This window comes from Acartia tonsa, chromosome 10 (assembly GCF_053477335.1).
Source record: "Acartia tonsa isolate MP-2025a chromosome 10, ASM5347733v1, whole genome shotgun sequence".
In the NCBI taxonomy this organism is placed as follows: domain Eukaryota; kingdom Metazoa; phylum Arthropoda; class Copepoda; order Calanoida; family Acartiidae; genus Acartia; species Acartia tonsa.
Window position 1 is genome coordinate 17,388,624 of NC_137269.1, and position 14,968 is coordinate 17,403,591.

General features: G+C 31.4%; 1 protein-coding gene across 1 annotated transcript in view; it reads left to right on the forward strand.

Annotated features, from left to right (window-relative positions):
• Positions 1-6,542, forward strand: part of LOC145330456 (uncharacterized) — a 57,412-nt gene extending 50,870 nt beyond the window's left edge. Inside the window, exons 35-36 of the mRNA XM_080175090.1 lie at positions 377-436; positions 4,221-6,542. Of these exons, the coding sequence (XP_080031216.1) occupies positions 377-436; positions 4,221-4,268 (108 nt within the window). The 3' untranslated portion in view covers positions 4,269-6,542. The remainder of the gene's footprint in view (positions 1-376; positions 437-4,220) is intronic.
• The last annotated feature ends 8,426 nt before the right edge of the window (positions 6,543-14,968 follow it).

A 14,968-nucleotide genomic window follows, 5' to 3' on the forward strand; every position in this document is an offset into this window, starting at 1 on the left:
AGATACACTCCCCAAAATAGTTGTAAACTTTCCCTGAAATTGAGAAAGGAAAAGGAGAACCATATGGGTTCAGTGATTAGCGTAAGCTTTAGGTTATCTTCAAATAGTCAGAATATGAATCCGAATACTGTTAGAAACCCGATCAATTGCACGGTTCCCCAAATATTTCCCATGGATGCCAATCGAATTGGGATTTCAAAACATTGGCGGATTTATACGAAACATATGCGGATTCCGTTAAATATCCAAGTTTTCACAGATTTTTGTTTTTGAGTTTTGATCCAAACATATTGGCGGATTAATCCGAAGCGGGTGCGAATTCGTATTGCAATCACTGAACTATTGTCACAGCTGTTTTTATGTCTTGCCTATTCAGTCATTACGCGAGAAGGAGGAGGAGTTGAATGATATGAGACAAGACCTTGCATATGTAAAGGTAAGTTATTTATATAAAATATTGTCTATTCAACAAATAAATAAGTATTGTAAAATCTAGACAACTACCTGCCCCAAATGGTAGAGACATTCTTCGTCTGCTATTAAAGATCTTTTTGTTTTCTTGTAGGGACTGGGCTTTTTAATGTTTAATGTTTATTGCTGATTTCAATGACTCAAGTATAAAATCGTGATAGGGTCTCTGCCCTGTGGGGAGAGTTACAAACAGCTCATGGCATGCTCCCTCTATTCTTTTACTTTAATGTCAGTTCATCAAATATATTCAGAAAGTCTAGATACCTAATCAATACAATAATTGGACACAGCGTTGAAACAATCCGACCACATTATTGGTTAAAAAAAAGAAAAAAATCATTACATTCATTATTATATTCATAGATATAAGATAAAGCTTTGCTTGACAAAATATACTATCTACAAATTGTGGCCCTCGAATTATAATATTGTAATATATAAGACTAATAATAAACGAAAGTCTCAGTCTGATACAAATCCATTATTTAAATTTTGATGAGAAGATAATTTTTGTTTCCTTATAAGAACACATATTCTTATTTATAAGTAACTAAAAGCAAATATTATAATTGTTATTTATAATGCGAATTATTTTTATTTTGATATGTTTTCATGCGTCAGAGTTTTCTAGAATGGTTATTAGATACCTATTATAATAGCTTTATTTAACTGTATAATATTTTTATTCTACACAATTTTTAACATATAGCAGAACGATTATGAGTCGCATCGTATCATGGACAGTTGTCCGCGAATACAGGAAAAAAATAAATATATTTCTGTCCTTCCACCCAATGTATTTATGCCAGTTGGAACTCAACAAAACGTTTGGCGTTACCTCTTAGAATTTTTTTTTCAATTTTGAAAATTTGGGTATGCCCCCCCCCCATCCCCCCCCCCCGAGCGAACAACTATTTTAGGTTAGGTTATGTTATGGGCTAGGGAGCCGAGCGCTGCGGCCAGAGTTCATAGTTCGCTGTCGGGGGGGAGGGGGGGGGGGGATTTCTAAGAGAATATTATCAAACGTTTGAGAACTAAATTAATAAATATATACTATACCCCAAAGAACTATAGACAAATTTATTTTTTTTAAAGTTAACATAAATTTTTATCATTCTACTACTGTTTTTAACTTAAAAACTTACAACCTTAACGGATTTTTAGCACAACCTACTTCCCCCTTTTTCGACTAAAATAATAAAGTAAATTTCTTATTATTCTATTTTGCTGTGCGAGAATGTTTAATTTTATGGATGTTGTCATCCTTGTCTTAACTTAATTACTACAACGTCACATTTGGAAAGGTTTGGAAACAATACCTTAATAATTTGTAATCGGAAATCAATCTGTGATTAATTATACAGTTCGGAAATTTATAATAGGAATTTTTTTGACTAATAATTTACAAGCGGATACGTCACTAGAGGGAAGGAGGGGGGGGGGGGCGGGAGTCGACTATTCACTTTCAATTTATTTAATAATATCTATGGGATGTTTCTTTTGTTGGGTGAAGGAACCCTCATATAAAGCCTTCTCTGGACCTATAAGAAGCTTAACTGTAAAAAAGAACCATTTTGGTTCAGTGGTTAACGAGATCCTTTGCTACACATTTAAACAAAGTTATCCTAATACTTTTACATTAAGATTGTAAATTTAACTTCTTGAGAAATTATTTACCTATTTGTAGATTTTTTCTCTGGAAAAAGGGATGTTGATTAATCAATCCTTTATTGTCACTGTATGTAGCTTTAATTATCTGAAGTGAGGATTCAAATCCACACGAAGACTGAAAGTTATAATCCTTTGGCCAAGCTTAGTCCAGCTAAGTGTATTCAATGTTACATGACAAGCTGACCCGCAATTCGCTTGGAAGCTACTCGATTATTTTAACCCCCACTCCCTACGTTTTAGTCAGTCGTCATCAAAACTGAAAGTACTAAAATAAATAACTATCTGGGAAAGAAAACAAAAGTTTGTTTAAGTTTTCACAGGGATAAAGAAGATAATACAATAAATGTTTAATCTTTGTGCTGTACATTCCCAATAATTAAAAAGTTTGAACGCTGCCAATTTGAACCAACCAATTAAGATTTAGTAAAACCTTTGCAATTTTGCAAATTTTACCATTGCAATGTCCCCTACCTCCATGAGTTTTATAAAAACTGTAAATGGGGCCAAAAGGAACAACTGTAGAATATCTATCTATTAGTTGAAAAATAGCTAGAACACAAAATTTATCAATATTAAAAAAATATATTGTGAAGATATATATAAGTAAACTAATAGATATGTTTGAAAAATAGGGTTATTTTTCCGTATATGCTAATCAACATAAAACACAGCTCAATATACACTTAAATTTTCAGACTTAAGTCTTGGGTTGGTTTTATGCTATTTTTCAAGCCCCTAGATTCTTTGGGCATAGCCGCTAGTATATTATAATTTGTAATAGAACTTAAAGTGTTTTTTTTATTACCTAGGTTATTGGGGCAAGATTCTTAACTATTTATATCGCGCACCTGACATAGCAGCAGTAGGAACCATTTTAACGTCTTTAGTTATGACGCGGTGTCGCCCCGAGATTTGAACTTATCGCCTCCCTAACAATAAGTGGATCCGCTACGTGTTTAGCCACGGTCGCGGGCACATACTGTTTAGATTTAGATAGAATCTGTGTCATTGCTGCCAAATAACTGTGAAACGCGTTCATACATATTTACTATACAGCTAGGTGGAAACACCAGTAAAACAAATAAGTATCATTGCATGTTTATTATTACCTGCTACTGCTAATTTGTAACCTCAATGTTTATTATCCCTGAAAAATTTCTGTAAATTATATATTTACTAGCGGCTACGCCCCCTAGAAGCCTCTAGGGGCACTTAAGGTAGGAGGCGTAAAAGTCAACCTCATCCCATTTTAAATTTGAGTTTCAAAAGAGTAAAAAAAATATTTTTTAGGGGAGGTGGTGGGGAGTTGAAGACACCTTCCCCAAAAATAGTTTAAAACCTTCCCAGGACCTATAAGTAGCTTCACTGTAAAGGAAAATAATATCGGTTCAGTGGTTAGCGAGATCCTTCGGGACAAACTAAAAAACGCTTACTACTTTATATTATACTAGCGGCTTCGCCCCTAGCCTCTAGGGGCTTTGCCCAAGAGGTGATAAAAAAAAATTATTGCGAGAGACCATAAAGGACCATGGAAACTCCTTCAAAAAAAAAAAAAAAAAAAAAAAAAAAAAAAATGGGGGGGGATTTTTTGGTTTTTGGGGGGGTTGGGGGTGTCCCACCCCCCGAGAAAATAGCTTAAAACCACCACAGGACCAATAGGTAGATACCCTGAAGAGTAGAATCCGATCGGTTCAGTGGTTACCGAGATCTTAAGGGACAGACAGACAGACGGACGGACAGACGGTCAGACGGACAGACGGACAGACAGACATCGTTCTACTTTGTATATTTATGGAGAAATGAAATTGAAGTTTTAAAAACTTTTTTTCTAAAATAGAATTATGGGTCAAGTGCACTTCATTAATTTAATACATAGAAGGCAAGGGTGAGTTCATGATTTGGGGGTTCTCTTTCTCCTTGCTCTGGGTGGAGGGGGGTGGGCTCTAAAGAAGTACAATCTCTGTTTGGCAAAGACATGGGGGCTAAACCACAAATGAACAAATTGGAGTGACGGGGGGAGGGGGGGGGGGGGAGGGTGTATTTAATCACTGATGATAATATTTTTTTTATATGTTTAGGAGAAGTATAAAACTCAGATTGATCAGCTGATGTCTGTATCTGTATAATTTCTACTACAGAACATTGTAGAGCAATGAAAACTTGAAAGTTGTGAATTTAAAAAATTTTAATATAAAGATTTTACAGTGTAGAAACTAAATGTACTTTATGTTTACAAATATTAATCAATTTACTTAGATTTTTTTAAAAATTTAAAATACCTAATTTTATTTTAAATATTTTATTGAAAGGCTTGATTAAAAGCATGTTATTAGCAATGTATCGTTTCTTTATATGATATTTTAATAGTTTTATTTCTTTACAGATTAGTTATGTTTAGATTATACTAAAAATTTCAAATAGAATTATTTCTAATGTTTGTAACACCAACAAGGATGACAACATCCATAAAAGCGAAGCACTGAAACGGTAGGACAAACGGACATTAACACTTATATATTGTCAGAACTAAATAATCAGAATATAAATATATAAGAGTCGAAGCAAAATTCTAAGTAAATTTGTTTAAAAAAATGCTTTATACAGGATAATGTTTATGGACATACCTACATTTTTAGGACTTGATTATAGAGTTGCTTCGCTTATAACATTATACTTTGTTCTCCCAGGAATCAATATACCAAAAATCAGATCAATCGGATGATTTGATCACATAAAAATTTGTTGTTAAAAAAGTAAAAAAATCAACATGTTTAAAACGGACGTACGGACATTTTGGTAATGATTATAGAGTTGCTACGAATTCTAAATCGTACCTAACTATTAAAGGAATCACCATGCAAAATTTGAAATCGATAAGACAATCCTAACATGCCTAAATTAACGAAAAAAGCTATCCGTTACGGACGGACGTACGGACGGACCGACCCTAATTATAGAAAAGCTTCGCTTTTAAAAATTTATAGTTTCGTGTAAGTTTTTGACAAGAAAGTCGACTTAAAATAATGATATATATAATCTTATTTCACCTTTCACAGCCGGCTTTAAAGTCGTAAATGAAGAATAGAATATATATGATTTTTGACTAGATTTTATTATTTTAAAACTAAATTATAATACCAATTCTTTCTAATTTACAGCAGTCATGATTTTTAAAAATTGAGATCACTGAAATTTCTGAAATTTTGGAATCATTATTCCCTATACATCTTCTTAACCCTTGAGAAGTCATTATAACTAAATCTTCATGAAACTATCTCTTTGAAAATTATTGAGTAAATTTGTTGAACATTATGTGATATTGGTAAGAGGTGATATTGTATGTAAATTTGTTTAATTTAAATATATAATTAGTTGAAACCTAAACGGATATAAAAGGTTTTTATAGTTGTTTAGACTTAATTAGAGTGTTTGACTCTAATATTTTTCAATCAAAACAATTAGCAAGGGTATGTGGTCAGGTCTAATACCTAATAGCTTTTTTCATGAGTTGCTAACTTAGAAGTTTTTATTTTATTGATTCAAAAGAAATTAGAAATTAATACGAAAATTTTAGTTTTAGAAATATATTGATCCATTATATAACAACTAATTCATTAATTGCTCTGGCGATTTCTCTCAACAAGCCTAGCGAGCACAGAAATCCCCTCCTAATATTTTTTAAATAAATTGAAATGAAGGATAGTGGGGAGGGGTAGTATATTTCTTTTTCCTACCCTGCGGGGCTGCCCTTTACCAAATGATACCTATTCTAACCTAACCTAAAGGAAAGAAAAAACTAACTCCCCCTTAATTGAATATAAGGTGGAGGGGGGTGGGGGTTCTATGCTGGACTAGGCACTTGTAGGGAAACCACCGTTGCTCTTGCTATTCTTGTACTATTTATCTATTGTTAGTTTGAAACAATTAAACCATGAAAAAAATTATAAATTGATTATTTTAAGCTTTTTATTAATTTGTTTAATAGGCTAGTGCATAGAAGCTTCTCTTCTAAAGATGCTAATTGTAATTTGGTATAATAGGTTGTTTCGTCTTTACTACTTTAACCATGATTTTTACTGTCAAACGTTATAATACTTTTAACTGTCTTTTAGTCCTTTTCTCATACTAATGTGATCTTATAATAGTTTTTCTCACTTAAACGGAAATTTACAATAATTATGATAGCAATAATTTTAGGTTATTCCTACAAATATTTAAAATAAAATTTAAATCCACGTCTGGGTAAAACTCGAATTTAACTAATTAATATAGGATACAATTAGTTTTCTGTTTTAAATTTTGACACTATAATATGTTTTATCTATTTATTATTATTATATAGTTTATTTTTTCTGCATTTTATTTGTTTTTGTATGTTAAATAAATATGAGAAAATTAAACCTTTTACTTTTAACAAAGTTTTGTTATCTAAGAACAAAAATGATTATACAGTCTTTTTTTTTATGAGAACTTTTTTGAAAGCAATATTACCCCACTTATAGTTATCAGAATTTAATGATTAATGGCTTATTTTCTTCGTTTTTTAATGCAATTAATAGAACACCAAAAAAATATTTCAGTTTTTATTTAAAAAGTACAGTAAAATCTAAAATTCAAAACTTGGGTGTCAACATCTAAAAATGGTTTTAGCGCATTTTTCTTATGCCTAAATCTGTAGTCGACTTTTGGGGGACAGTACTCCCTTCTTGGTTGAGATATGACCTTCAAACTTTGATATGTTCTAGTACATGTCCCTAATAGTATCTGTATACATTTTTAGCTCTATATCTCAACTTTGAAGTGTTTAGCAGCCATTCTTGCAAAAGGTTGAATATTTGAGCATAAGAAAAATGCGCTCAAACCATTTTTAGATGTTGACACCTAAGTTTTGAATTTTAGATTTTACTGTACTTTATAAATAAAAACTGAAATATTTCTTTGTTGTTCTATTAATTGCATTAAAAAACGAAGAAAATAAGCCATTAATCATTAAATTCTGATAACTATAAGTGGGGTAAAATTTCAAAAAAGTTCTCATAAAAAAAACACTGTAGTTTAAAGTTAAATGCTTTTTAAAAGAGAAGCATCTATATTAAGGGTCGATTCGTCCTTCTGTCATCGACAGTTAGCTTTTATAGATAATTTAAAAAGGTAAGAATTGTACTATCGATTTTAAACTTTGCATGATGATTTCATGAACGATTTAGGAAGCATAGCAACTCTATAATCACCAGAAAGCTAGTTGTGTGAATATTTAGATATGTGTGAAAATTTTAATATCCAAAAATCACTGAATCCCACCTATCATCAAAACACAGAAAATGTACCCATTTGATCATCCATAGAACAGATAACATGGAAACTACGATCCAAATGTTCGACGCTTTACGAGATGAATGTCTGTTTCACATTGTACCCCATTAACGCAACTGCCGTACCAAACTTTAGCATTCTGTTGTTAGGCCTAGAATATATACTTGTAGAACAAAACAGTATCAGTGCCCCCAATACCTGTTATGTAATGACATCTTTACCGATCTCCAGCCTGGAGAATAAAATTATATTTTCAAATACCAGGAAAGTTACCAATAATTAAGAGCAAAGCTTTTCTATAATTAGAGTCGGTCCGTCCGTCCAGAATGGATTTTTTCTTTAATTTTGGCATGTAAGAATTGTCCTATCGATTTCAAACTTTGCATGGTGATTCATGTAGTAGTTAGGTACGATTTAGAAAGCGCCGCAATTCTATAATCATTACAAGAATGATCGTACGTCCATTTTAAACATGTCGATCTTTAACTTTTTTTAACAACAAGATTTTACATGATAAAATTATCCGATTTATCTGATTTTTGAATTACTGATTCCTAGAAAACAAAGTACAATGTTTGTGAGCGAATCATCTCTATAATCAAGTCTTAAGTATGTAAGTATGTCAATAAACCTAATACTGTTAATTCCGTTTTTCTACAAACTTACTTACAATTTTGTTTCGACTTTTATACATTTATGTTCTGATTAGGTATTAAAGGGCGAATATAGTTTCAATATGATATGAGCTTATATGAAAGGTGACATTACATACTTTTAAAATGTTAAATTTAAAAAATCAAAAAAATCCTTAAGTAGATTTTGCAATTTTTGCTTTTACTTCAACATATGATAAATGAGAAAGTCAACAAAATCGTTTATTTTACCCCTTTACAAGACTTTTTTTGACTAGTTTTCTTAAGTTTAATTGATTATTACATTGGCATGCATCTTAATTGATAGTTAAAGTGTTTATTTTTTTTATATTATATACTATTTTATTGATTTTTTAAAAAGCATAAAATAATTTGCGTCAATTTGCGTCCGGAGTAATTACTAGGGTAAATAATACGTTTTAAAGTTTTTTTTTCTGTATAAAGATCAATTATTAATTCTTGATGATATAATTACCCTAGTACGCATTTTTCAACACACACACAAACGCACCGATCGCCAGATTTTCTCCAGAAAAAAATATAAGAAAAAAAACACTATTCACCTATTATTTTTGTCCTCTTTAAATTAATTATAACAATTACCATATAATTTTCATACTTACATGAAATAAAATTTCTCCTGTAAAGGTTTTTTTTTTAAATAAAATTCATATACTTTGTTGGGGAATATTGTCAAGAAAGAAACAATCTACAATACAAAAAAATAGATTGATAACTGGTTTCCACTTTTATTACGACTATCATTTAACGAAATCTTTTTAATTCAACCTTAAACCGAAGCCTTGTGTGATGCTAGGGTGTTTGGAGTTCTTAGGGAATCACACTTATTACATAAATTTATCCTGAGAATGTTCAGGTTTTAAGCTATAACAGACTTATACATTTGGATATGTCAATATCTTAAAGTTACTTATAATCTATGGAATTGCACGGTTTTTTTGAGCCCATATTATATTCAACCTATATTCGCCCTTTAAGTTCTAACACTTTACAAGTGTTAATGTTCGCTTGTCCTACCGTTTCAGAGCTTCACTTCTATGGATGTTGTCATCCTTGTTTTAATCTACAGATAAGGGTAGGTATTTATTTTCATCATTGGAGATTTATATAAATTTATCATCTTATGCTTTAAGATACATGCCTCTGATCCAGTACAAATAGATTGTACGACAAACACTAGTTGTAGAAAAATTTACTATCTAAAGCACACATAAAAAGGCAGTAAATATATGATTTGTCTTTTAAACTATTTATAATCTAGAATTTTGAAAAGAAGGTGTATTAACTTTTTTGCTTTTTATTTAAGATAGCTAGCCGGTTCTTTTAGTAAGTAGTAGATGTAAAATTTTTCATAGAATTCAGATATGCAATCGGTTTTTTTTGTAGACCTCTTATTTTTGAAGTAATTTAAGTTTTTTTTAAAAATAATTAAGTCGGTTTTAAGGTACTAAAACGCAACAAAATAAAAGAAGAAAATTGCCAGTATGAACAAAAATAGTAAGATCTTTAATTTGACACTTTACTCTTAAAATTCTGTTAAGTAATTATTGAAAAAATCTATCTTTTTAACCTCGGTTTAATAAAAACTTTAAACCTAAATATTTTCTCAAACAGACAAAAACAATATGGGTTCATATATACCTTTAGAATCAGAAAAATATTACGAATCCATTCTAAGCAAAATTGAAAAAAGTAAAAACTTTAAAAAATAAAAATGGCCTAAAATATTATATTTTTACAGGCAACACTTAATTTTAACTATTAAACTAGCCAATCAAAAATCTCACAAATTGACGAACCATGAAGCTTCACCTCAAAACTTAACCAATAGAATAGACAAAAAAAAGGGATAATGTTCATACAATAGATACTACAATAAAAATAGTGATACTTACATAACATGTAAAGAATGAAAAAGTATGAACAAATTTGCTTCAGTCTGTTTATAAACTTCAAAACAATGCAGTTAAAAATGCATTATTGTTTCTTGTCTTTAAAAAATATCTGTTACAGTGTATGTACATTTGTTTAGGTTTTGTTCAGGTTTTGTTCAAGTCAACCCTTTAAAGCCGAAAATTATGATTCTTAAAACAAACTTATATTTTTTATTATAGTTTTATAAAACTTTTTAAATTTTGCTTAGAATGGATTCGTAATATTTTTCTGATTCTAAAGGTATATATGAACCCATATTTTTTATGTCTGTTTGAGAAAATATTTAGGTTTAAAGTTTTTATTAAACCGAAGTTAAAAAAATAGATTTTTTCAATAATTACTCAACAGAATTTTAAAAGTAAGGTGTCAAATTAAAGATCTTACTATTTTTGTTCATACTGGCAATTTTCTTCTTTTATTTTGTTGCGTTTTAGTACCTTAAAACCGACTTAATTATTTTTTTAAAAAACTTAAATTACTTCAAAAATAAGAGGTCTACAAAAAAAACCGATTGCATATCTGAATTCTATGAAAAATTTTACATCTACTACTTACTAACAGAACCGGCTAGCTATCTTAAATAAAAAGCAAAAAAGTTAATACACCTTCTTTGTAAAGTAGCTTCATTATTGAAAATATTTTCTTCAGTTATTTGAAGATATCCTTATATAAGTTTTCCGGAATTTTAAAGTTAGGGGGAGATTTGAAATCTGCTTCAAATTTTGAGGATTTTTTTTATAAAATTCGTTTTTTCTATAATTCTTTATCTAAAAGCGGAGATGCAATTTAAGATAATTAATTTTGGCATCTGTGATTGGTGGATTTAAAAAATCTGCGCTCTGATTGGATGGCGTACATCATTCGACCAATTAGAGCGCAGGTAGTTTAAAATCCACCTATCCTATTGGTCAAAATTAATTAACTTAAAATGCATTTCCGCTTTTAGATAAAGAATTATAGAAAAAACGAATTTTATAAAAAATCCTTAAAATTTGATGCAGATTTCAAATCTCCCCCTAACATTAAAATTCCGGAAAACTTATATATCTTAATCCTTATACTAAAGTAACAGGATGTCTGTTTGTCTGTGTGTTTGTACCAAAGAATCTCGTTAACCGCTGAACCGATCGGGTTCTCCTAAACAGGGTAGCTTCTCATAGGTCCCGGGAAGGTTTATAACTATTTTGGGGGAGGGTACCACCACCCTCCCAAGAGAAATCGCCTCAGAAAAAAAATTACCCTTTCCAAAAAAGAGACTTCAACGAAACATAAACTAATTATTTCTCTAATTAGATATTTGAAATAAAAAAAGCATTCAAAGTGCCACTAGAGGCCTCTAGGGGCGTAGCCGCTAGTTTACTATGTATATTTGCGATAACTTTTATTTAATGAAATCTTCCAATTTTTAACATGTTCAAAACGGCCTGCTTAATTGCTTCAAGATCCATGTCAGATCTATATAGGAAATAAATGTCTATAAATGAGCTCAAGTTCTCCAAGGAATATTCGTTGAAAACTCATAGTGCTCCAATAATCCATAATAAACTCTCATTGCCCAGAACGATAAGACCCATTATTTTACTTTATTAAAAATAAATTCATTTTTTTCATTCCATGTTGCTATTTACATTATAATGAAGTATTTAATTTCTAATCATAAAAAAGAAAATTTAAATTTATAATATAACTAATTTAAGAAAACTCTGTTTTAAAAGAATTCGATTGTGGCGACACTTTGTGTGTTCAAATATTAAACTAAAATTGTAATCATATAATAAACCCTTTGGTGATGGTAATGTAAAGAAAAAAATATAATTTAAAAAATCTTTTTAAGATCATTTAAATTATTAAATATTTACTTCCGTTTAAATAGTAATGCCGGGTGAGGAAAATAGATTTATTGAGAAATAGATATGCATATAGAAAACTAGCCAAGAGGGAGATAGTTATATCGAGCCAACTCTAGTATTATATATATTAGACATTCAAAGATTTTACATTTTTTACTTTAAATATTGCATTATACATAACATAAATAAATGTTTAATAATGATTATCCTTTTTTAATTGTTCTTTTCAGCCTACTTAATATAGAAAATATCAGATTATTTGCTTACGGATATAATACAAAAATAATTATAGTAAAAACCCTACTTTTTGCGTGTATATTATTTTTAAAAAGCATAAAGAATTCCTAAAGTAGAAATATATCCAAAGAAACAGATTTATTGATATTTATTAATCGCATCGTATTATAAACAGCTTTCCATGCTGATATAAAAATGTTTAATGATAAGGTTAGCCCTGAGATGCCGAAGGCACGGTCTAACAAAACTGGTTTTAATATTATGATTTTACAGTTGTATATTCGTAGAAAACTGGATGTAATACGATGTTATACATAATTTTTCAGGCTCTAATCCACCTTATATTAATCGGTTTCGAAACCATACTGGAAATTTCCTTCTCGTTTAAATGCACTAGCGGCTGTGCCTCTAGTGGTCTCTAAGGAAAGCTTGAAAATGAGGAGTTAATACGGGGTGTGACAAAATTTCACAACCTTAAAAATTCTTCCAAGATTTGAGGTGTTATTTTCTCGAGAGGTATGGCTCAGCTTATGGCAACAACAAAAATAATTTGGAAAAAAATCACGAAACCAATACATGATTTCAGTTGTAGTTGGGGAGCAACACATCGTAGAATTGACGATCTTTAATCTGCCCCCCGAACAATATTTTAGATTTATTTCGCTTGTTTGTTATACCTTATTCCTGGGTATAGCTCCCACTTTAAAAAAAGGATCGTTCAGGCGGTTTTAAAGAGAGACAGACATCAGACCTCCTCTTACATATAAGAATTTCCAAACTACTTTGTATTAACTAGTTTTTTCTAGTGTGGCTTCTAAACCAAAAAATATCCACTGGATTAAAACAGGTTTTCAGCCATACTGAAAAATCATGCATAGCATCATATTACAGACAATTTCTACAAATATTAAAATAAAAATAATAAAATTATTACCAGTCAACACCGAAGGCCCTTCGGGGCCAATAAAACTAGTTTTAATTTTATAATATTTTATTTTGATATCTGTTCATAGAAATTGTTTATAATATAATTATTCTATTGCTTATGCCTAAATGAGGAGTAGCTTCACAACCGGATAATACTTTACATTTTGAAAATAATATTAAGAGTTTTTTAGTAGCGAAGCTACTCTATAATTCACAATGTCCGTCCGTCCGTCTGTCCGTCCGTCTGTCCGTCCGTCCGTCCGTCTGTCCGTAATTAATGAATTGGGGGAAACGTGATTTTCTCGGCTCCTATTCAAGATAGATAGCTGAAATTTTTTGTGAAGATTCTCACTATATATGCCCATCTAAAATATACAGTGTTTTGTCCGTCTGTTTGTTATTTGGGGTGCTAGATCGATTCCTAGATTTTTACGTTTTCGTGATTTTCTCAACTCCTTTTCAAGATAAAGGGATGTAATTTTCAGGGATTAATTAATTTTATATTCTACACATTTTCACCAAGTTTTATTAATTATTATTATTATTTAAACTTTATTATGATATGTAAAAAAAAGCGAGGTAAAAGATCACAGGTTTTATAAATAAAAGTAGCACATATTTAAATTATTATTAATAGAAAGATACTATAAAATCTATATTATTAAAACAAGCATTAAGATAAAATCAATTCAAAATTCGAGGATCCGAGAAGATTAGAAGGATGGTTCTTGAAGAGCAATCTTGAGACATTCAATATCTCCCTCCTCCATCTCCTCCATGGCTGAGGTTGCAGGGCTGGAGATGCCCTGCTCAACAAGGAAGTCGCTGAACAATAGGTTGGTCAGCTTTGCAGGCGCAGAGATCCTTCTTGAGTCTAAAAGAGACAGTAGGAATTCTGCCAAATTTGTGTTGGCAGCATCGTTCAGGTGAACGCCATCAGTTAGGTAGCTGGCTGGAAATTTGCCTTTAAAAATTTCCTGATAAGTCACAAAGTGAACACGGTTCTGGACCACGCCTGGACTTGCCTGTATGTAGCTTGTGAATGTACTGGTGTAGGCGACCATGTCCAGCGGTGAACCGTCCAGGCTGTTGATAGCATGGTCAGTGGCGTCACAGCATGGGGTGACATGTCTTGGGGTAGGCCCCAGCAGAAAGATCCGGCCAGGGAAGCAGTCCAGAAGTGATCTTAGGACTCGTCCGAGGTCAAGGATGAGTAGGCCCATATCCTCATCTGTTGGAAGAGCAGGACTTTCAAGATGGACTACCCCGCCTGCAGTTTTGTGACTTGCTTTGTATAACATTAAGTTTCCTAAGAAACTAAGAATGCAAATATCATTCTTGTCTGCTGACTTAAATAATGACTTATCACATCTCCTTAGGAAATTAAGGAAGTCATTGCTTTTAAATGCAGTAAACACTTCCACACCCTGGTTCTTGGTTATGTTAATTAATGACGGAGCAGCATCTCTGAGGATGGAAGATCCAGCTAGGAAGATTTTTTTTCCATGGTGGGGGCTGTCCAGTAAGCCTGCATGGATATCATCTTTAGAAGGTGTAGAATGTCTGTCGATTAAATCCATGCTGACAAGTGTTTCTGTGAGGTTACAGAAGAATATAGCTTGAATGTTCTGAGGCATACCATCAGTCCAATTCTCTTCAAATCCCCCATAAAACAAAGAGTCGCATTTTAACATGTGATTGGCTGACTCAATAAATATTGGTGGGGCAGGTACTGGAATTTTAGAGACTGATAACTCAAGGCCTGTTTGGTACAAGGGTCGCCAGAGGACAAATGACAAATCATTCTCGACTGGTCCCTTACCTAGGAATTCCCCTTGAAGGGAATGGTAGAGATGGCTGATAGAAATCAGGTGTGCCAGGTCATGATAT